This window comes from Scatophagus argus, chromosome 20 (assembly GCF_020382885.2).
Source record: "Scatophagus argus isolate fScaArg1 chromosome 20, fScaArg1.pri, whole genome shotgun sequence".
Taxonomy (NCBI): Eukaryota; Metazoa; Chordata; class Actinopteri; family Scatophagidae; genus Scatophagus; species Scatophagus argus.
This window is the reverse complement of record NC_058512.1, coordinates 8,991,841-9,012,605: the sequence shown is the minus strand read 5'-3', so window position 1 is coordinate 9,012,605 and position 20,765 is coordinate 8,991,841. Positions and strand designations below refer to the sequence as shown.

The 20,765-nt window shown below is 40.3% G+C and overlaps 1 protein-coding gene across 4 annotated transcripts; it reads left to right on the top strand.

Annotated features, from left to right (window-relative positions):
- Nucleotides 1-5,131: 5,131 nt before the first annotated feature.
- On the top strand, nt 5,132-20,162 carry glis3 (GLIS family zinc finger 3). 4 transcript variants are annotated; one of them, XM_046375612.1, is made up of 11 exons: nt 5,132-5,503; nt 6,016-6,503; nt 6,989-7,163; nt 7,250-8,393; nt 13,905-14,066; nt 14,189-14,299; nt 15,905-16,046; nt 16,130-16,266; nt 18,589-18,721; nt 19,175-19,348; nt 19,520-20,162. In XM_046375612.1, the coding sequence occupies exons 2-11, from the start codon at nt 6,131-6,133 to the stop codon at nt 19,639-19,641; spliced, it is 2,673 nt and encodes an 890-aa protein (XP_046231568.1). In that variant the 5' UTR covers nt 5,132-5,503; nt 6,016-6,130; the 3' UTR covers nt 19,642-20,162. The 4 variants fall into 4 exon arrangements, with proteins under 4 accessions (XP_046231568.1, XP_046231571.1, XP_046231570.1 ...); XM_046375613.1 differs by having other exon boundaries at nt 5,134-5,503; nt 16,194-16,266; nt 18,564-18,721; XM_046375614.1 differs by lacking the exon at nt 19,520-20,162 and having other exon boundaries at nt 5,133-5,503; nt 16,194-16,266; nt 19,175-19,311.
- Nucleotides 20,163-20,765: the final 603 nt, after the last annotated feature.

The window sequence follows — 20,765 nt, the reverse complement described above, 5'->3', positions numbered from 1 at the left end:
GTTTAGAAATATAACCTGGGTTTTCATTTTTGGGACAAATTGCATTTGCAGCAGCTAATCCTAACTACTGTAAGAAATAATTTTCTCAATCCATAACAGAACACTTAATCCTTCAGCTTATCTGAAAAACTGGATGGTGTGAAAAATTGTCACCTGAAAAGTGACTAGTAACTAAAGCTGTCAGACAAATATAGTGGAGTAAAAAGTACAGTCTTTGCCTCTGAAATGTAGTGAGTAGAAGCATATCTAAGGTGCAAAAAATGGAAATACTAAAGTAAAGTACAAGCATGTTGAATTTTTACTCAAAGACAGCACTTGAGTAAACATACTTAGATACATTACGGGCAAAGGTTGGCCACTGTGAAGCAACAGGACCTAAGTGACTTTGACATTCTGTGTTTATCAACCCCAGCTTCCCCCCAAAAAACCTGACCATGTCGTCATGTGTCTCCTGCCACTCCTGTCTGAACAGGAGAGCAGTATGATATGATATGCCAGTCACATAAAAGACACAAGGACAAAAACACTTAACTGGAAGAGGAAACAAAGCAGGAATGCACTGATGGCATTATTCACTTACTGGGAGCCATTTGTTTCAGTTGTGTCAGTCTGATCACTTCTATCTTCTGCCAGAGGGTTTGATATGGATTACACCTCTACATGGGCCATCTTCAAACTTCACGCTGTTATTTTGAAAGATTTCACAAAGAGATTTATGAAAACCCCAGAGTGATCATTACCAAGTGGCCTTGTTGTGACACCCCTTTTTCTTCTTTGGTGAGATTTTCTGGGATTCCTAAGGGACGACAGTTGTCCTCTAGGTAGTGTCCTAGTGCAAAGAGGATGCCGGTACAAGAGAGGTTGGAAAAGGGGGGTGCTCTTAATGACCATCTGCTCAGAGAGCAACCTTTTTAATGAAGATGGATGTTGGGAGGATCTGACCAGGGGGTGCCAGGCAGGGGTCTAATGACACACCCTTCTATGTCTGCACCCTCTAGGTTGCCTTAAGCACCCTGTTGGCCCTCGCTGCTACACAAGAACCAGGAAATTCATGCAAGCTTAAAGAAGCTTTACCACAGCTATCAAAGTACTTACACACACACACCACAAGCATGTGCTGTACCACTTAACTATGATGAGTGCCACTGTGGAAAGTATTCACCCTGAGCCCTTAGCAAAATATGAAAACTGTCATAATGACACATGAGGGACATTCAACAGCAAAATTCAGTGCAATAAATAAGTTAATTCATGCATTCATTTTCAAGCACAAATAAGAAATGTGCCATGCCTTTTGAAAACTTTTTCTGTTAGTCTACTGAAACCCATTGTAATCTCAAGTTTTGATCATCAATAGGGTCAGTTCTTATGTGGCCATGTGAAAAGGTTTCCAGGTCTGGTGCATAAATGTAGATAAAATCCCTTCTGTGCAAGCATTATATCAAGTTGGGTCATTGTTATTGCCTTACGCTTTGTCATTGAGCCACATCATGATATGGTTGAACAACCAAGATTTAATTGGATTTCAGTTACTTAAATTAAATTCTCTTTCAGTCTTGAGCCACATCTTTTGTTGTCCAAGCTTCTTTTCAGCCTTTGTGTTTATATTGAAGTCTTGGGAAATGTTTCTGTTGATTTGGCAGACTCACAGCCCGGTGATTATGCTCCTGCACTCATGTCTCATCATCCTAGATATGATTCCACAGCCGCAGTGTTAATAATATCCAAAAAAGAAGAAAGAGGGAGTTTATAGCACCCACATCCTTAGGCTTCACCCTGAACGAGCACTCAAATTAAAAACAAGCCCATGGCCTGACGGCGGTTTTAAACGCGGGGGCTGTTGTGTCAGCAATCTTTTATTAGAGTCATCCTGTTCGAAAAACGCAGCAGGGAAGGGAAAGAGACAGAGCCTGCTGGAGAAGACATGAACGGCTGTGTTCCCCGCTATCCTTTCCTTTTTCTTTTTTTTTTTACTTTAGCAAACATCACTTCTCTGTAAAGGTTATTAGAGAAGTCAACTAAGATTGATAGATGGAGATGGAAGATGCTCAGAAGCCCATCTCTCTCACACTCATCTTCATCTGAGTGTTGATACTGACAGGAGAGGAGCAGAGGAGGAGATGGATAGATGGGTCCTTTCTCCCGACTGTATTTCATGTACAGCAGCTAGTGCTGCAAGAGACCGCTAGTCTTTTCACTCTAGACATCTTACAAAACATTAATTTAACACTACTGGCTACAAAACAATATGAGTGATTTTAATGTTTATGGGAAACTCTTAATGTAATCTCGGATATGTGAGTGCATAACACTGTATTTGTCTCTTTATATGCCATGAGTAAGTGCGCGAGGTGCTGTGGGCTAATAGGAGCCGTTATAATGAGGGATGATACCAATAAATTGATATCTCCTACACTCACCACAGTCCTGTCTGCAGCTGCAGTTAAAAGGATTGACTCAGCCTTCACTAACCTTGTATTTGACTTGAACTGTCATTAGCAAATCAAAAGCAGATTAATTAATCACAGGTCCACTGAGGTGTGCATTACCTTAAGTGACTATTGTAATATAACTTAAAGAGAAATCACCCATGGTTTCTCATTTTGACACCAGAATGAATGCTTTGCTACTTCCAGGAGTGCTGATGCTGTCACGGAGAGGGGGGGGGGGGGGGGATGGATTCTGTAAGTGGTGGACAGTCTATTAGAGCATTAATTCTGCTACAAATGGAGCTCTTCACAAATGGTCAACACTTATACCTCATCTGGTCCCCTTCAAGTCTTTTTATTACCACTCTGCTCCACCTATCAGGCTACCTTCCCTCCTCAAATCCTTTCCTTAAAGCAGGCTGTGCTTCTGTTTGCAGGACACAGAGGACACCTTGGACTACGGGAGAAAAGTGAAGTGACGTGTTGTTTCAGCTTGACCGAGAGCATTGTAAACAGTAAATGCTATCCAGTATGAGCATGTACATGAAAGCACCGCTCCAAGTGTCAGTGTTTGTCGTTGAGCGAGCCCAAGACGTCTGCGTTGCTGTTACGCCTCGAGCTCAGACGCTTTACTATCCTCTTACTCTCTGACATTTGGAAACGCACCATGAGTCAGTTGAGGGAAGAAGAGGCCAAGTCACAGTGGGGCTGGAGAATCATTGCTCAAAGCAAGCAAGATCTGTGGAAGATGTAGAATATTTTATGTAATCATGTGGAGAAGGAGCAGTCTAGCCTTGGTGACCTTCGCAAGCACTATACTTTGTCCTTTCTTACATCTTTACATTTCTTTTGTCTTTCTTTCTTTTTGTCCTCATTGTTTTTGCTGGTTCTGAAAATGTATGTTGCTATTAACCAGACTGCTGCCACCCCACTGGTGTACTAATAGTATCCCCTGCTGGCAAAAGAAGGAACACTTCACACAAAATCAGATGGATATATTAAAGTCTAAAGTGTATCACTGGAGTTTTAATAGGCATTAATGAAATGTTTTTAAAGATAACAAATCAGTTATATAAAAGTAATACTGTGATCAAATGAAACTGAAAACACTTCATGAACGTCAGCCCACAGACTCACTCTCACAGGCTGGGAGTGATTTAATGTTACCCCACCAGAGGTCACTACTACTTTATATTCAAATATCGATACCACCACAAAGTCTTGTTTTGTGTATCAAAAGGATGGATACAAAAACAGAGAGATCTTCAGTTTAGATAATTCACATCATGAACAATTGTAATTTACCATGGAAACTGCGTTCTGTCCAAACATGTATTCTGGTTTTGTTTGGTAAATCATGCTGTGGTAATTAAAATATATTCAGAATTAGCCTATTAATAGTACATACATCTCATAAATCATGACACATTTCTCTCTGATATTATATTAGCTGATTTAAATCATGAAAATATTGCTGTGGCAGAATGTTCCTGGTGCTCATTAGATCAAAACAAATTTTGTGGTCTATTAATCGCAATCATCAGATGAAGACAATAGGCTGATTTGTAATCAGTGATTATAAAGCAGTAGCCTAAAGGTTTTAATTGAGAAAAATCTTACAGGTATCATTGGTAGATAACAGAGACAGGCAGAGCATCCTCATTGAGCTCCCATTTTTAATAATACAGTAAAAAGCCCCCCAAACCAATAAAGTCCAATAAGTAAACCTTATGCAGGGACAATACACCCAGTACAATCCACATCAGAATCCAGTGAGTCTCCCTGCACTCAAGACACACGAGTCAATTCAGCTGTAAACGAGCACGTAAGTTCATCATTATTATAGATTGTGAAGCAGAGACCCTCTTCCATGTATGTTCCCAAAGAACAGCAAGCATCCCGCCTCCCGTAAACATGCTGGTTTCCATGGCAACCTGGAGCAGGATCTACAGAGCAAACACTCCAGCAGCCAGGAGAAAAGTGCCGAACAATGGGGTCTGAGCTGAGGTGGAGTGTTTGGGGAGGAGGAGGAGGAGGAGGAGGAGGAAAGTGTTAGCGGGGAACAGAACAGGTAGCAGATTTGTGCAAGGCTCAAATCATGAATTGGTAGTAATGCTCAGTGGCACAAAGAATGTGTGCCGCAGAGTATTATCCTGTGCAAAAGACAAATTAAAGAATGTCTGACATGTTGAATTTGGTCCAGTATGTTATACACTGAAGTAATTGCGTTTTAAGCTCATTTTAATAGAGTTTTTCTCCTTTTTTTCAGAACAGCATTTGAAAGGTTTCTTGCTGTTTATTAAGAAGAAAATCACATCAATACACTGAATCAAAGAAAGCTACAGGACACTGTGGAAGGCTCATACTCATTCATTCCCTTTCAATGCGACGAGATCTGTGCCACTGCAGAGGTTAGCAACGTTACCATCTGACATTTTATACCAAAAAGCTCTTTCACCTTGCCTCCTCGGAAGTATTTTATATTTATTATTATTATTAAATCACCGCATGAGTGAGAACTTTAAAAAATGTAGAGCTATTTCAAACAAGCAAGAAGACAAGCGTAATGTTTCCCCCAGCTAATAAATAATACTTCAAAAATACAATTAGTGTATTAACATGCAACAGAGAAAGGAAGCCATGTCTTCACGGTTGCGTGACGGGGCACGCGTTCACCTGAAGTCTCTTATCCGCGCACGTGCGCGCGCGCCAACGCATGAGCAGTCGGCTACAGGAGAACTGCAGGTAAACTTTTCTCATGATCTCACGCTGTTAAGGTTCACTCAGTTTGAAATGACGTCGTTCGCGAGAACCGAAGTTATGTCAAGGACAAAACGAGTAACCGGTGAAAGAAAAGAAGTTCCTGGAAACGGAGGAGTGAGGCGGGACGCTGCGGTTCAAACTGGGAGATTCCTCAGAGCCTTGACTTCTCTACTCAGCGCGCACCCGGCGCAAACTCTTAGACAGAGTTGATTGTTAGCCGGATTACACTCGCAGCTCGGCGGACTGAAGGAGCCATTCATCCTGACATGTCACTTTGTTTGCGACAACAACAACAACAGCAACACCAACAGGTGAGCGAACTCGCCATCGTCAGTATGCGGTGTGATGAAAAACTTTACTGTGAAGGTCATATTTGTTGCTGTTTGAGGATACTTTTTAAATTTAAGTTTAGAGTAAATTAAGATGAACAGATGTCGGACATGGATTATAGTGAACACACTTTTTTTTTAAATAATACTTTAAAAGTGGTATCAGTATGTTTATGATCCTGCTGATCGCTTTTAACTCTCAGTCATCATGTTGATATTTAAATGAAATCGATTATTTTTATGGTGGTAGTCTTTATGTTGACTAATATTTACTTGTTTTGTTTGTTTTTCATTATATTTTTATGAACCCATTTATAATTTGATTTAAACGTGTGTAGTTTAATTGTTTGGTTGAGTGATTTTCTTCAGATTTTAGGTTCAAAGTACAATGACTTCATTGCTGGTTAAATATTACATTTGCTGTCTTATTCCGTCTTTTAATTTATCCTTTTTTGGAGGTGCTGCATGTTTTATGTTTGCTGTTTTTGAATCAGGCCCAAGGTATGAGCAGTGGATTATCGTATCCTGTGTAAAGCAGATTTTACAAACAGCAACTACTTGAATCAACTTCCTCATGAGCTCAGAGCTTCTAATAAATCAGCTTCAGCCATGAGTGGAAAAGGTTGTCAGCTCCTGGTGTCTCCGTGCAACGTGTCCCCATCACTGAGCATGATCAGAGGACACCAGCCCCAGTCCATCAGGATACCCGTGTCTTCTCCACAACGGCCCAATCTGAGTCCCTCCTCGGGCGTGGAGAAAGTGAGAAGAAGGCCCACCAATTCATTAGCCTCTGGGAAACAAGACAGAAGCCATGTTGTCCTACCAACACTCAGTCTCCGCAGACAGGTGTTGACCAATGGGAAACATCTAAACATGCCGACTCAATCTCTACACCAGCAAGTGCCTGCTCATCACACTCCAACCAAAACAGTGACATCTACCACACAGACAGGACTCTGTTCCGCTAACAACAGCTTCAAAGGTAAAACCAGAAGTTAAAAATATCAAAAGAGGGTGCATGTGCGGGAATCTGTGTAAGTTTTAGAGCCTCCAGAACAGTGTTTTAGTACTGCAGAATTCAGGATCTAAACCTCAGCTCAAAACAAACTGTGTCTGTTATTGATAATTAACCAAGCATAAAACTTCTCCCTAAATTTTCTACAGAGGAAAATGGAAGGAGGTAAAAAGCTCATTAGTGATTAACAGAGCAGAAAGTGTCTCTGGCTCTCATGTTGGTGAGGGAAATTCCACAATTAACTGTATAAACCTTGGTTAAAGCAGACTAAATGTGATGCATTTGAGTTTGATTTCTTGATTGCTTTGTAAAACGATGTTAACACTTTTTTCATTTGATCTGTGGGGATTTATTAAACGTGGATAAAAGCTGTTCTTCTGTAACCTTTATTTTAATAAATGATCTCCCACATGGATATTCTCTTTATTGAACTTTGGGCTTGTGTCCGGCAGGTTGCTCTGTGTCTGGGCCTACCATGGAAGTGTTTGGTCAGCCAGCTGCTCATAACCTCATAGTGAGCAGTTGTCCCATGACTGTTGTCAGAGGCCAACAGTATACTGCAGGGCTTGCAGCACCACATCCTCCATCACATCCACATAGTGTGCAGATTCCCCACACTGATACCAGGTGGGCAGTATTAATAACAGCATGTGATGATAAGCTCACTAAACCTTAAGAGTGACACTAAAGTCAGTAACAACAATCTGTTTCAGATCCTTACCGTCCAGAGAATCGCTGGCATCCACTACCCTAAGTCTGTTTGAAACACAGTCAATGTTTAGTGGCAGACATGACTGGACATATGGCTACCGTGTGCTTCCTCCACTGGGTCTACCACAGAGCACCACCCAGGCCAGTGAGGGAGGTGTGCAGCTCAGCCTTTCCCCTAGCACAGCCATGTCCGGCACGACCGTATCAGGTGGCACGAGCACTTCTGCCTCCCTGCCCTCGTACCTTTTTGCAGGTGACGCTGGAAGCCCCAGGCAGTCTCGGGCTAAGAAGAGAGCTCTCTCCATGTCTCCGTTGTCAGATGTCATTGGTACTGATTTCAACTCCATCATACGCACCTCACCTACCTCGCTTGTGGCTTATATCAACGGTTCCCGCAGCTCTCCATCCTCCCACCCCACACTCTCACCCGTCCAGTCTGAAAGTTTAGGCCACTTCCTGGGTGTGAGAGGCTGCTGCATCCCCCAGGTCCATCCATACAGCATGCCAGGCTCTTCTCAGGCTCTGGCCCCTCTGACAGAGTGTAGCCGTATACAGATGCTCGAAGAGGGAGGAGGTCTAGAGAGCCAGATGGCTAACATGGTGGTGGAGCAGCAGTGCCTCCCAGACGAAGGAGGGGCAGTGGAGAAAACATCAGAGAGCTGCAGCGAAACCACCAACAACCTGCTGCCACATCTACACTTACAGCCAGCCCTGTTGACTACTATCCAAGAAGCTGCTACTCCACAGGGGCCTCCACCACCCTACCATTCACACCAGCACATCCATCTCACTAGACGTCACAGCAAAATAAAGCCCCTCTCTCAGGACCCTCTTGCACAGGCTCCTGTGGTTCCTCCCAGGCATGGGGTTAGCTTTTTACCCCAAGTCCCAATGTTGGAGGAGGAAGAAGGAGAACTGGAGGACTATGGGACCCACTGCTGCATGTGGTTGAACTGCAGTGCAGTGTATGAGCAAAAGGAGGAACTGGTAAGGCACATAGAAAAGCTACATGTGGACCAGCGGAAGGCTGAGGATTTCACATGCTACTGGGTGGGCTGTCCACGCAACTTCAAGCCCTTTAATGCCCGATACAAGCTTCTTATCCACATGAGGGTCCATTCAGGAGAGAAACCCAACAAGTGCACGGTACACCATGTAGATCACAAACATGTCCTTTCTCATGCAACTGAAGTTTATATTTTATTTTCACGCTTTATGTTTCTTCTTCTCTTTTTCTTCAAAGATTCTTTATGCTGTCTCTACTAGCAGCATGGATAGCACAGCCCAATCTGAGTCAGATGAATATTTTTGTGAGAAAGCTGAGTTAATGCAGTGAAAGCAAGAACATGATGAATGTCAGGGGCTCACTTAGTTCAATACTCAGCGGTCTATTCAATGCCACAGTGTCTATTTAAAGGCTTTCAAGTCTCAGGCTGCAGAAAAAAAAGCTTTTTTTTTAGGGCAAATGCCTTCATGCGCTCTGTGTTTATGGCCAAGGTTTAGATAAAAAAATATTGCCTATCATCTCTTAGCTGTAGCCATGGGGTAATTAGTGGAGCTCTGTGATAATTGACATGGGAGTTAACTCAATTATGTAGTTATTAAATCAGCACAAAGGATGCCTAGCACTTTAGATCTGGCATGGTACCATGGCTCTCTAGTAGCTACTGGGCCTGTCTGACAAACTTGGCCATCATTCTGGGAAGGTGATGCCCCAAAGTCTGGCTCTCTACAGGTCTGCATCTGTGGCCAAAGAGTTGGCATTTTCCTTTTGCCTGATCATTGATAGCTTTGTTTGCCCAAGATGGATGAGAGCTCTTTTAGTTATGGTGTAATTTAATGATGTACAGCATTGCTTTGAACTAAATGCCTTTGTCAGTATGCTAACATGCTCACAAAGAAAATGCTAATATACAGATGTTCAGGAGGTATAATGCTTACCATGTTCAGCATCTTATTTAAGTAATTTTGTATGCCAACGTTTGCTAATTAGCAACAAACACTAAGTACAACTGAGGCTGGTGGGAATGACTTTAGCTTTGCAGGTATTTGGTTGTAAACCCAAGTACAGGATATCAGTAATTTAAATCTAGGTGAAATGCCTGGGGTTCAGTAAAGACATCACAGTTTATTCAGAGGCGACCATGAATTCTAAATTTCATGGCAGTCCATCCCAAAACGTAAACCTGTTGATGGTGCTGGAATAGTGGGTGGGATTCATTGCCTGGGCAGTATGACTATCTGAACAAAGTGCTGCACCAATATCTATCTAATAGTTAGACAGATATTTCAGTCTGGACCAAAGTGTTGCACCCACCAACCATCTGACAGACAGATTGACATAGACATCCAGTGCGACTGAAAATGATGGGTGGATTGTTGTATACCGCTCTTCACTCTCCTTTGTCGTCTTCTCTCTCCCACTGGGAAAATACTTAAGGCTTTGATGAGTAATTGACAAACGACTGACCAAACATACTTCACATCGCTGGTTTCATCAAGTCAATTATTAACAGCATGCATACCTACAGTCGACCTTTTGTACCAAAATGCTCACTTATTAGTTGAAGCACTCTCTGTTGCCATGGGGCTGCAATTGTTTGATGGGTCTGTGTTACATGTAATCATTCAATAATGAAAAAGCATTCAGGGTCACAACCCACCGCCAAAAACAAAACTGATATGAAGTGGCACTTGTGTTTGTGCTACATTAATTATAGAACAGGCTAATTTTAAGTAAAGAGAGAAAAAGCCAGTGCTTATTGTTCCTGAGCTTTAATGAGACCTTTTCATTCTGTGTGGATTTTCTTCAGGTCAGGTTTGAACATTATGTCGAGAGTTCAGGCTGCTTCTCTCTTTATTGGAGCTTTTTCATAGATCAGAGCGCGAGTATGTATGTGTGATTGCTTCTACTCCCTCTGAGATTGAAAAATTGCGATTAAACCAAGGAAATGCGAGCTATGAAAATCGCAGAACACTTAGAATAGTTAAAAGTGCTTTATTATAGAGAAAGCCTATTTCTGTTCAAAAAACACACCTTTCAAATTATACAATAGTCCAAGATGTAGCACTCAGGTGTTCTCAGGAAATGATTGGCAGGTGAATAAACCAATGCGTGATGAATGAGTCGTGAGTCGGGTGCAGAACAATGAGGTAGCTCTCGTTACACGGTATAGGGCAGGCCCAGGCTTGTACCTGTCATCTCACAATCTATTTAATATTGATGGAACGTTTGTTAGCATATCCTGGACTCAACAGTCTGTTTGCTTTTGTCACTGGGATTTAAGTAGATGAGATTTTAAAAGCAGATTTTGAAACACCCATACAAGTATTTAAAACAGACTATGAGTTAGCACGTTCGTTGTGATTTTTTCCTTATATCATTCTGTACGAAAACCATTTTGCCAGTTGCTCTTCAGGTAGTCGAGACTTGGCTCTTTGGAATTTCTATCTTGTACACTGTAGTTGTTTTCTGCTATCACTTTAAAATCCTGTCAGTTAATTTCAGTTTTAATAATGGAATAAATTCTGTTTTTGATTTTGGTTATTTTCACTGTATTCAAAATATACTTCGTGTTTTGTAAAACAACTAGCCCCAGTGAATATCAGTTATTGGCAAAGTTCATCCACTTTCTCTCAGTATGCATTATTCATGCTTTGAGCAATCTGTGCATTTGCATATAGTGAAAATGAACCGTTGGTCTCTTGCTAATCCATTAAATTTCCGTACATGAGCAGCTTGTAATTCAAGCCTTACTAATGCCGCTGAAGGCAGGCTTGTTGAGAGTTCAGGTTTGACAGCATTGTAAGTGCCATCTTTACAATTGTTTGGAGGGAACCAAGTTTAGTTTTGGCAGCAGGAAATGGAGGACCTGGAATACATTTTTGGCGTCTGTCGTTATTCTTCCTTAGTCAACAAGGCATTTTGTTTTAATGTAAACAAAATGAAAATGTACTGATGCACAACTTTCAACCCCCTCTTCCATTTCATGAAAAGTCTCTCTTTGTGTCCTCTAAAACTCAGGTATATCAGTTACTGACAGTTTGTTATATATATATTGTTTTAAATGTTTGAATAATCATATAATTTATTTTGTTTTCACGCTGAAGCATTTTGTCCCACATTCCTAGTACTTCTGGGAAAGCCGTTATTTCTCATGTAACATCCCTCCGGGAATCTTCAAGCCAATGGAGTCAGGGACTGAGAAGCTTAAAAAAAATAAACAGTATAAGGAAACAGGTGAAACAAAAAGAGCGAAGAGGGTAGAAATATCGCTGGTGAAACAGGGAAGAGCAGAATCCAGAGTGAATTGACCTCAGAGTAAGACTGGGCACTGGACAGGCTCTGCTGGCACAGACTGCAGCTGTCATTGTTCAGCCAGGACGTGAGTACCTGCCAGGAGCTGTCAGAAGCTGGCTGTAACACTGATCTACACTGAGGAGCCATGCTGCTTTCTTTTCAGCCCAAACGTCCCTTGCGACAAACTGAAAAGCCCTCCGTGCTTTATGAGAGCTTCATGAGACACAGAGGGAGAGTTACACAGTTAGCCACCCCTGGCTAGTCCTGGCGTCTTGGCAGTATTTTAGCTTTATGCTGGTTCTCACTTGTCTGTTCGCTTTGGTTCTGAGAGACTATTTATCTCTGTCTGGGCTGTGTTTTTTTTTTTCTTCTTTTCTTGTAAAGGGGTCTGTTGTTAATTCTTTTCTTTAAACTATATTTAGGATTGGTCCACTTTGCAAGTGCATCCACATATTAAGGCACGTCAGCTGTAATTGAACGTGGAAAGAGGCGTGAGGAGCATTTCTCATTTTGTGATTCTTTTATTCGGTTGTTAATGTTGTTTATTTGCTTTGACAAAATGTTAAAATTCCCCATACAACCACCACCCTTTTAAAATTCAAAAATTGATCATAACATTGAATTTTGACAAGAGTTTTGCTGCAAACAAAGTTTAGCTAAAAGTGATGTGAAAAATCGTTATTTTCGAGTTGATGTAGATGGGCTTGTAATAGTAGTCGGTGAATAGATGTTAGAAAATAGCTGTGTCGTGATGCGAAAGAGAGCAAGTATTTCTAGGTGGCGTGCAGAGGAATGTTATTAGTGAACTATTAAGGGGAAGAAAAAAATCATTTTTGGTTTGGCGGTGATGACTGAGAGGTATCAGTATGCGAGGAATCTTGTCTTAGAGGAAAAATAACAAAACTGGACATGCTCTGTGTATTTTCTAAGGCTTCGTAAAGACATTCCAAACCCCCTGCGAACAAGAAGAGGGGGCGTAAAGTCCTGACCTTGCGAAAGAAAAGTTTTGATGATTCACATATTTCAGCAGTGAGGCCACTGTGGTCACATGATACAGCAGAAAACAGCTATTTTCTTGGTTTGGATATTGCTATGAAGGTATTAATACTAGTTTACTGGGAATGACTGACCTCACTTTTTACTTTTTGTTTTTTTAATTCATAGCTACCAGACACTGTCAAGGTGATGCAAGATGATTCAAAGCACAAATGACAACACAGTGATGTGTGTATAAACACTGACCCCTGCTGGTGCAACACACACCCATCAAAAATAAATTACCTAAAAAAATATTTATAGTATGAAAAAGTAAAATCTATATTTGAAACAGTGGGCAAGTAAAATAAAAAAGAACTATGCTTTTATTTTAAAGTTTTGCATTGCAATCAATCCCCTTAACAAGCAGTATCCTGCTGCAGGGAGGCTGGTGGGGAGGGGTTTGCCTTTTTCGAGATGAGACTAAACTATTTTAAGATCACTGTGACAGCAATTCCTTATTTTGTAACAGGAGTACATACAAAACAGAAAAGAAAACGGGTGAGAACAGACCACATGTTTCTACCTAAATTGTTTGTGCTTTTGCAAATTTGGTTAAGTATCATTTAGACTAATTATGACTTCCTGATAATAAACTCCTCAGAGCAGGAAGGAGCAGAATCGCGACTGCATTCAAAATAGTTCACGAGTCATAACCATTTATTTATGAGAAAACTATTTTCTAATGCCAATATTTGGACAGTATTATGGTTGTATTTCCTTTTCTCCTGGAATATTGAGTCTTAAAACCAAAATCCAAAAGTGTGCTGAAAAGTATAAATGTAGGTTTATCGTCTATTACAAGTATAAATTCATTAAACAAGTGCAGTTGAATGCAGGAATTGGCTCATGGTTAGAGTAAGAGCATGCAAGTAAGAGTCTGTAGAGTCAGTAGAACAAAGCCTGTTCCCTAATAATAGCCAGGAGTTCCAGTTGTGACTAGATAATATAAACTTGCCATACAATTAAAATGCACTTGTCTCTTCCAAATGTTTATCCCTCTCAGGGCTTTGCAGTTTTATAGCTGCTTGCCTTGACAGGAATAAAACTACTGTAACTATGAGCAGTTAGGACTTTACATTTCCTCTTCCATTCCCTCCCACACACTGAGGTCAGCAGACCTTTGTCCATAGTGACTTCCAGCTCATAAGCTCATAGCTCTCCAAGTATGTGTGCAACATCAGATGCTTGTAGAGATTATACTGAGTATTTCACTGGATGAGCCAAAGCCTCAAAAAAATAAAGGACTTGAAATTAAAGACCCCTAGAGGCCTGTTGTACCTGATTCCATTTAACTGCATTTACTGTTTATACGGTTACAGTTTGAGGGCTGCAAGAAGGCATTCTCTCGGCTAGAAAATTTGAAGATCCACCTGCGTAGCCACACGGGGGAGAAACCCTACCTGTGTCAGCATCCAGGTTGTCACAAGGCCTTCAGCAATTCAAGTGACAGAGCTAAACACCAGCGCACGCACCTGGAAACAGTGAGTCAGCCTCGCACAGACTCGTACAATTATGGATGACATTCAAAGCTTGCATATGTGTTTGTGCCTTTTTGCCTCTGTGTGGCGTTCAACAAGTTTTTATATGTCTGTGTTTTGTCCAGAAGCCATACACGTGCCAGGTGCCCGGTTGTGCAAAGCGTTATACTGATCCCAGCTCCTTGAGGAAACACGTGAAATCCCACTCTACTAAAGAACGACAGTTGCGGAAGAAGGTACATACTACAAGGCATGCTCCAGCGCAAATTACATTTTTTTACAGTTTTTTCCTCTTTGACTGCAAATGTTATTGTTCTTGAGAATATACTTGACTCATAAATCGAGTACACAACTCAATAAACATGTAAAGTGTTGACTGATTTTAAAAAACAATGGATTTGTGAAATATGTAAGCTGGGTCCAGGTTTTGTGGTCATCAGTAAATTTCCACCTTGACCAAATTTCATCAGTGATCATTGCAAGTAGGCAGCATTGCTTCCTTAACAACAATGAACAAAAGAAAAGCTACATTAACGCTTTTCACAGGTGTCATTGTGCTTTCATTTGTTTTAACTGACGGTATTATGTGTATATTCTCTGTGATGTGCTCTCATCCCACTCTGTTAAGCTCTGCAATTTAAACAGCCACAGAAAAAGAAGAGACATTTACATAAACTTACATCTTGGAGTTTATGGAGTTGGATGAAAATATCCAGCAAGCATGCTTTTCAGTTTATGCATCCACTTACAGAAACAGTTAGGAGTTAGGACACATAAATTATGGTGTTTGTCAGATGTGTGACCAGTTTTCACCTCCTCAATTTTCCACTTAGGGCGAGTCCATTACAAAGTTTCCCATTATGGCATTGCAGTGTTGCCAACAAGATCTTTGCATGTCTGACAGATTTGTGCTCTTTAGCTTACTAAGGGTGATGTCACCATAGATACAGTCAACGAAGGTGGGTAGTTACTAAAAAAAAAAAAAGTGACATTTTACAAAGTCTCCCACATGCACTTCTTCAAATAAATGTTTAATATAACTGTGATTTGGCTGATGATTTTCAAGATGGAGCGATGATGAAATGGATGAAATTTCTTACCAAAAGCTGCTGCAAAATCTTTTATAATATATTTCAACCCTCATTAGCTGTTAGCAAAGAGGTTTTATAGCTTCCTTAAGACTGTTCAGATCCACTGTTTGATACTGTTTATGGCTGGCATTTATTCTGCTATTGCCATTAAATGTATTAACTAATAAGCTACCTCTCTTATCCAAGTACTCTTGGCTCTAGGTCAGGTTAAAGTATAGTTCAAGGAATTTCTTCAGATTTTCACCACAGCCAAACAGAGCATCTGCTCTGAGGGCGTTTTTTGTCCACCGTGACTGATAAAAACCATTTGGAATGAGTGGTAGTGGTAAGATGTTTGTTGCTAAATCAACCACAACTGATATCTTAAGAATTACACATGTACTGTACCTTTGAATTGATTTTAGTATGTTTGTCTGTTTAATTTGGCATGGATTAATTCTTAGCCACATGCAATGTAAAATAGAATTTTATGTCCATGTTCAGGTCTTTTTTAACATCTAAAAACAAGAATTACTCAAGGTGACACAGAGAAAACATAACAATAAGTCAGATGTCTAAGTCCTAATAGTGTTTTTAGTGATATCTAACTGAAAACCTTTCACATAAGTGAAATATAAACGCTTAACTATAAATTATTAAATAAATACTGTAGATATTGCTACCATTGTTAGTATTATAATACAATGATTAAAAGAAAACTCTGCAACGCTGTTGACCAGTGTTTGTGCTTATATTCTAAATGCCTCTTAGATGAAATCCACTACTGGTGTGACCCAGGACTCGCTGACAGACTGTTTAACCATCCACCCTCTGCAACAGAGCCTTTCTCCTCTGGCAAGGATAGACAGCACCTTGAACTCTTCCCCTGGCGCATCCTATGAGTCATACTCTGGTATGTTTAAAGCCTGACTCTGAGCATTGACATAAAAACCAGATATTTAAGCATATTCCCCTACAACCATTTGCACATAATAGGTTTATCCATTAGATATATGCTGTGGTGGACATCCCTGAAGTGTCTGTCATCCCTATTCCTCAGCTGCCCCACAGGGACAAGACTCCTCCAGCGATCCTCACCTGGCTCTGTTGTGTTCTTTCGAAAACGATTACAGGTAATGGGGTGTTTTTGTGTTACATCTTTTATGCATTCAAATTATGTTACTATTTTTCAGTTTGTGCATTTTTACGTAAAGTATATGCATACTGTTTTAGAGTGTGCACATACCCATTCATAAGAAATAAAACAACACCTTTTCATATTACTCTTTATGAAATACTGTGAAACGTAACCGTGTGCTGCAACATAAGAGACAACATAAGAGACAACATTTGGAGCAGTTAGCTTTGCTCAGTGAGCCAACTGGTATTTTCTTTTCATTTTATATTACCATTGGCACAGTTAGAACTTTAACCGCGACTGATTTAAATGCTCTTTTCTCCCTTTAGATGATCTCAAACAATCAACTTAGACATTGGTTGTCATGGCTTCAAGTCCATAAGCTCATAATTAGAATAATCAGTTTTGAAGAAAGCACTATTTTGCACCTTAATAAAAGAGCATAAAGGGTTGTTTTGTTTTGGGGGGTTTTTTTTGTTTGTTTGTTTTTTGGTGTGTTTCCGTCTGTGTGGGTGGGTGCTACGGCTGGATACAGGCTTTACAGGTTGGAGATGGCCAGCAACACATTCTCCTGGTCAGCCCATATGAAAGCACCCCTTCGTCTATACACTTCAAAGCATGTGATAGTATTTCTGTCGGTCTTAGCAGCCAGATGCTCATGGCTCCTCACTGGCTGCGATTGTTCTCATATCAGCGGTAGGCCAAAGCATTCACAGCAGGATTCTGGTTAGACAATTGGCCTGTGAAAGCAGACCTCGCCTTAGCTCATTGGTCTCAACGGCTAGTATTAATGGATGCTATAGTCACCGACAAGAGCAACTAAAGAATTCAATAAGTGAATCATAAAATCTGAAAAATACCATTTAAGTTCCAGTGGGAGAAGAGAAATGCTGTAATTACTTTTTTTAGATGTTAAATCGATTGAAAAATCCTTGTTGCCATTTTCTGTACACTTTTCTGGGATTCCTTTTGGTTTCCCATTCAGCCCTTGTTTGTTGTCAGCAAACTCTGGCATGCAAACATGTTTCTTGGCCAAGCCTAACAGCAGGAGTGTCAGCTGCCATGGCCACTGAACAATATTTAAATTTACTAGTTAAATCCTTTGTATTTACCATTGATTTATGTGAATCTGAATGTAATGTCTTTAATTTTGTTAATGTTGTCACAATGAGCAACAAAGGTTTAAAAACAAAATTAATGGTTTACTTTATAATTGAACTCTAATACAACCCAGACAGAAGTCATGATCATTATTATATAAAAAGTGATGAAATTGTAGGTACATAATTGCACTATTGTACTGGAGTACAACTTGAGTTGAGGTGAACTTAATACTCAGTATTGTGCAGGTACTATATATTTTGTTGCACAGCAATGCTATACATGTGCCTTTAAATTCTCATGAAACTTTCAATTGTTGAACCGGAATCATGCTGTAAAAGAAAATTGAGGGTTAAATGAGATGTGCATGAAGCCACCATGGCCAGGAAGTGAAGCAGAGGGAATCATGGAAGCAGAGATTCTTTGCTCATTACATGGATGTAGCAGAGATGGAAAAGTTGGAGCTGGAAGAGAAAGCATGCTTTTAAGCGGTTATTTCAGATATGCACCTTGTTGTCCATCTCATATGCGTCATTCAAGCAAGTACCAGACTGCATAAGGACAATAGCAGATGATGGCAGTTTAATCTCGTGAAACCAGCTTTCTGAAATCTGTGTCAGAACTACATTCAGTGTGTGAAACTGTCACCTTGTCATTAGCTCATGATGGATAGATTAATTAATGCTTTATTTGTACGCTACCTGGTTGCCGTCTCTTTGTGGGAAACTGGAGCAAATGTGAAATAAGATTTGATTTAAGGGAAGTTAGAGGATGATGGAGGTTGTGATCCTAGATATTTCTGATACTGTCTGATACTGGTTTGTACCTGAATTGATGTCACCACTGACTGTATTGTATTGTGTTTTGCTTAATCTTTTTATTTTTTAAGAAATTGCCCTACACTGAATCACATACAACACTTGTATGTACTGCATTTCAGCAATCATTTTTACAGACAAGGAACATTTAGAAATCTTTTAGATTTAAAATATTAAAATCTGCACAAGCAAAATTTTCTGCACCCTGTAATTGCATGGCTATTGTTCTAGAAATAACTGAAATGTAAGGATGTTTCTACATGTTTCACACAATACAAAATAAGTAATAATTGGGGTTTTATTCTTATAAATATACATATTCTTTTTCTTAATTCCACAAGCAGAGTATTTACTTCAGTCTGAAATATTTCAGGTTTGTTGATCCTTCCCCTCACCAGCTCTTCCCTGGGGACCAGCCTGGGCCTTGCTCTTCCACCTGCCTCCCGCAACCTCCCAATGGGACATCCCTGCAGAACAACCGAGATCTGAAGCACCCCAGCCAGCCTCCTGATCTAGCAGATCACAGTCCAGGTACTCAGAGGTTTATCATCAGTATTCTTATGTTTAAGTTTCACATCTGGAGAGCCGATTAGGTAGTTTGACAGTCTGTTTGAGCATATATTCACATTAATCATGCAATATATGTTGATGGTGTGTAGCAGGTGGCTGGTGATTTTTCTAGTTAGACAGAGTCAGGCAGCTCCACTCTGTGTACCTTTAAATAGAATCTCCTCTTTTCCCCTCTGAGTTGACAGCCACAGTGATGTTGAGTCGACAAGGTGTTCAGAAACACACAAATTAGTTTTAACTGCTTAGATAAAGACAGGCTTTGAAAAGACAGAAATGCACAATTTGTTTTTCTTCTGAAGTCTAGTGCTGCTGTTCCACTGGAATGTATAATTTAAGGAGAAAAGCTAGAGTCTTCAACTGAGTTGTTCTTCACAATAGGGATAAAAGAGTGAGACTTTCTCATTTACCCTTTAGAGCTCTCAGAGCAGATGAAGATGCTATATTCTCCTCCACAATATGGTGGGATTACAGCGCAGACCAACTCGAGTCACTTGATGCAAGATGATGCCTTTGGTGACAACCTCCCGCCAGCAGTCAATATTCCCAGTGGGGTGGCCACCTTACAGACAGCTCTTTCCTGCATTGCGGGTAATGAAAATGCAGTCTAACCAGAATTACTCTCGGATAAGTATTTTATTGGCATTCGATTTCACACCTCTTGCGGTGCATACATGCATCTATATGTGTGTGTGTGTGTGTGTGTGTGTGTGTGTGTGTGTGTGTGCGTGCGTATATGTGTGTGCGCGCACGCATTTCCAGGATTTGATGTCCACAGCCACGCACAGGAAGTGCCTCCTAATCAAGAATTGCGTGAAGGGGATTTCTTCAGTGTGGTGGACCACTGCACCGACCAGGTCTCCAGCATTTATACAGAGGGATGAGATCACTCGGTTGACAGTTTTGTTCCTTTGCACTGTTTTGTGTCCCTGTTTCATAAAGTCAAACGGTCAGTGGGAAGAGCACTCTGCGAGCTGGTGGTGGCTTTTTTAAGCCGAATGAAAGGATATTTGATGATATCTAAAATGTTGCTCTCTTGGTTAGACAACATCTGACTCTTACATTCTCAATTTTTCTCTCTTCAACTGAACATCTTAATGGCTCAAAACTTTGGCACCTGTGTCCCTAATCAAAGGATAGTAATTATTGAGCCTACGGGATTTTAATGTTTACTTTCTGAGTTTTTATATAGCTTGTGTGAAATGTGTAGTAAGTGCTTCAGGCGTGACTTTCACACAATATTCAGCACTGCAATTGAAGCAAAGTATGCAATGCAAAGGATAATTTATTAAGGTTTTTCTTAGAACCGGGGCTTTGTAACTATAGAAACAAGACGGCCTCACTATTTCACTGTAATGTTCATAGACATAACCTGTTGTTAATCTGCTATGAGTGCTCCTGTGCCTAGATCTTGAGGTGGATTTGTACTGGTGACCATGCCAGTGATTTTGCATGTTTTAATTTATTTACTACAAATTGCTTGCACTGCACACAGCAGTGGCATGGCATAGTGCTGTACATTTTTGAACCTGTTTCTAACACCCATTCATTTATAGTTAATTTCCATATTAAAATTATTAGTTATTAAAATGAACTTGCGGAGAATTTAAAACTTGCTTGTTTTTGTTGCATTTTAATGCAGTGCAAACTTCTCAATCCACTTTGCACCTTCAGCTGCATTATCATGCAAACATGAAAAAGGAGACATGTTGAGCAACATGGATTATCCAGCACAAAAGTACATTTGAAGTCGCTACAGTTTTTTGAATTTGTTATAGTGGGTTAGGGTTAGGGTTATAGTGGAGTGAAATACCGTGAGGTCAAGAAATAAAAGTAGTATTCACAAAAGTTGTATTCACAACTCTAAAGCATGCAATGAAAAAGCATCAGCAGCAATGTAAAGTATAGACTGATTTGTAGTAAATGGGCTTAAATATGCAGAAGCGCTGCTATGCTGGGTTAACTATATATATATATGTGCCAAGAAAAAGTAAATCATTTGCTTGTC

What these genes read in the sequence shown, in the direction of transcription:
- glis3 (XM_046375612.1), top strand. Translation starts at nt 6,131, where the DNA reads ATGAGTGGAAAAGGTTGTCAGCTCCTGGTGTCTCCGTGCAACGTGTCC. An exon ending in AACGACAGTTGCGGAAGAAG is followed by an intron (nt 14,300 to 15,904) that starts GTACATACTACA and finishes AATGCCTCTTAG; the next exon opens with ATGAAATCCACTACTGGTGT. An exon ending in ATCCTATGAGTCATACTCTG is followed by an intron (nt 16,047 to 16,129) that starts GTATGTTTAAAG and finishes TGCACATAATAG; the next exon opens with GTTTATCCATTAGATATATG.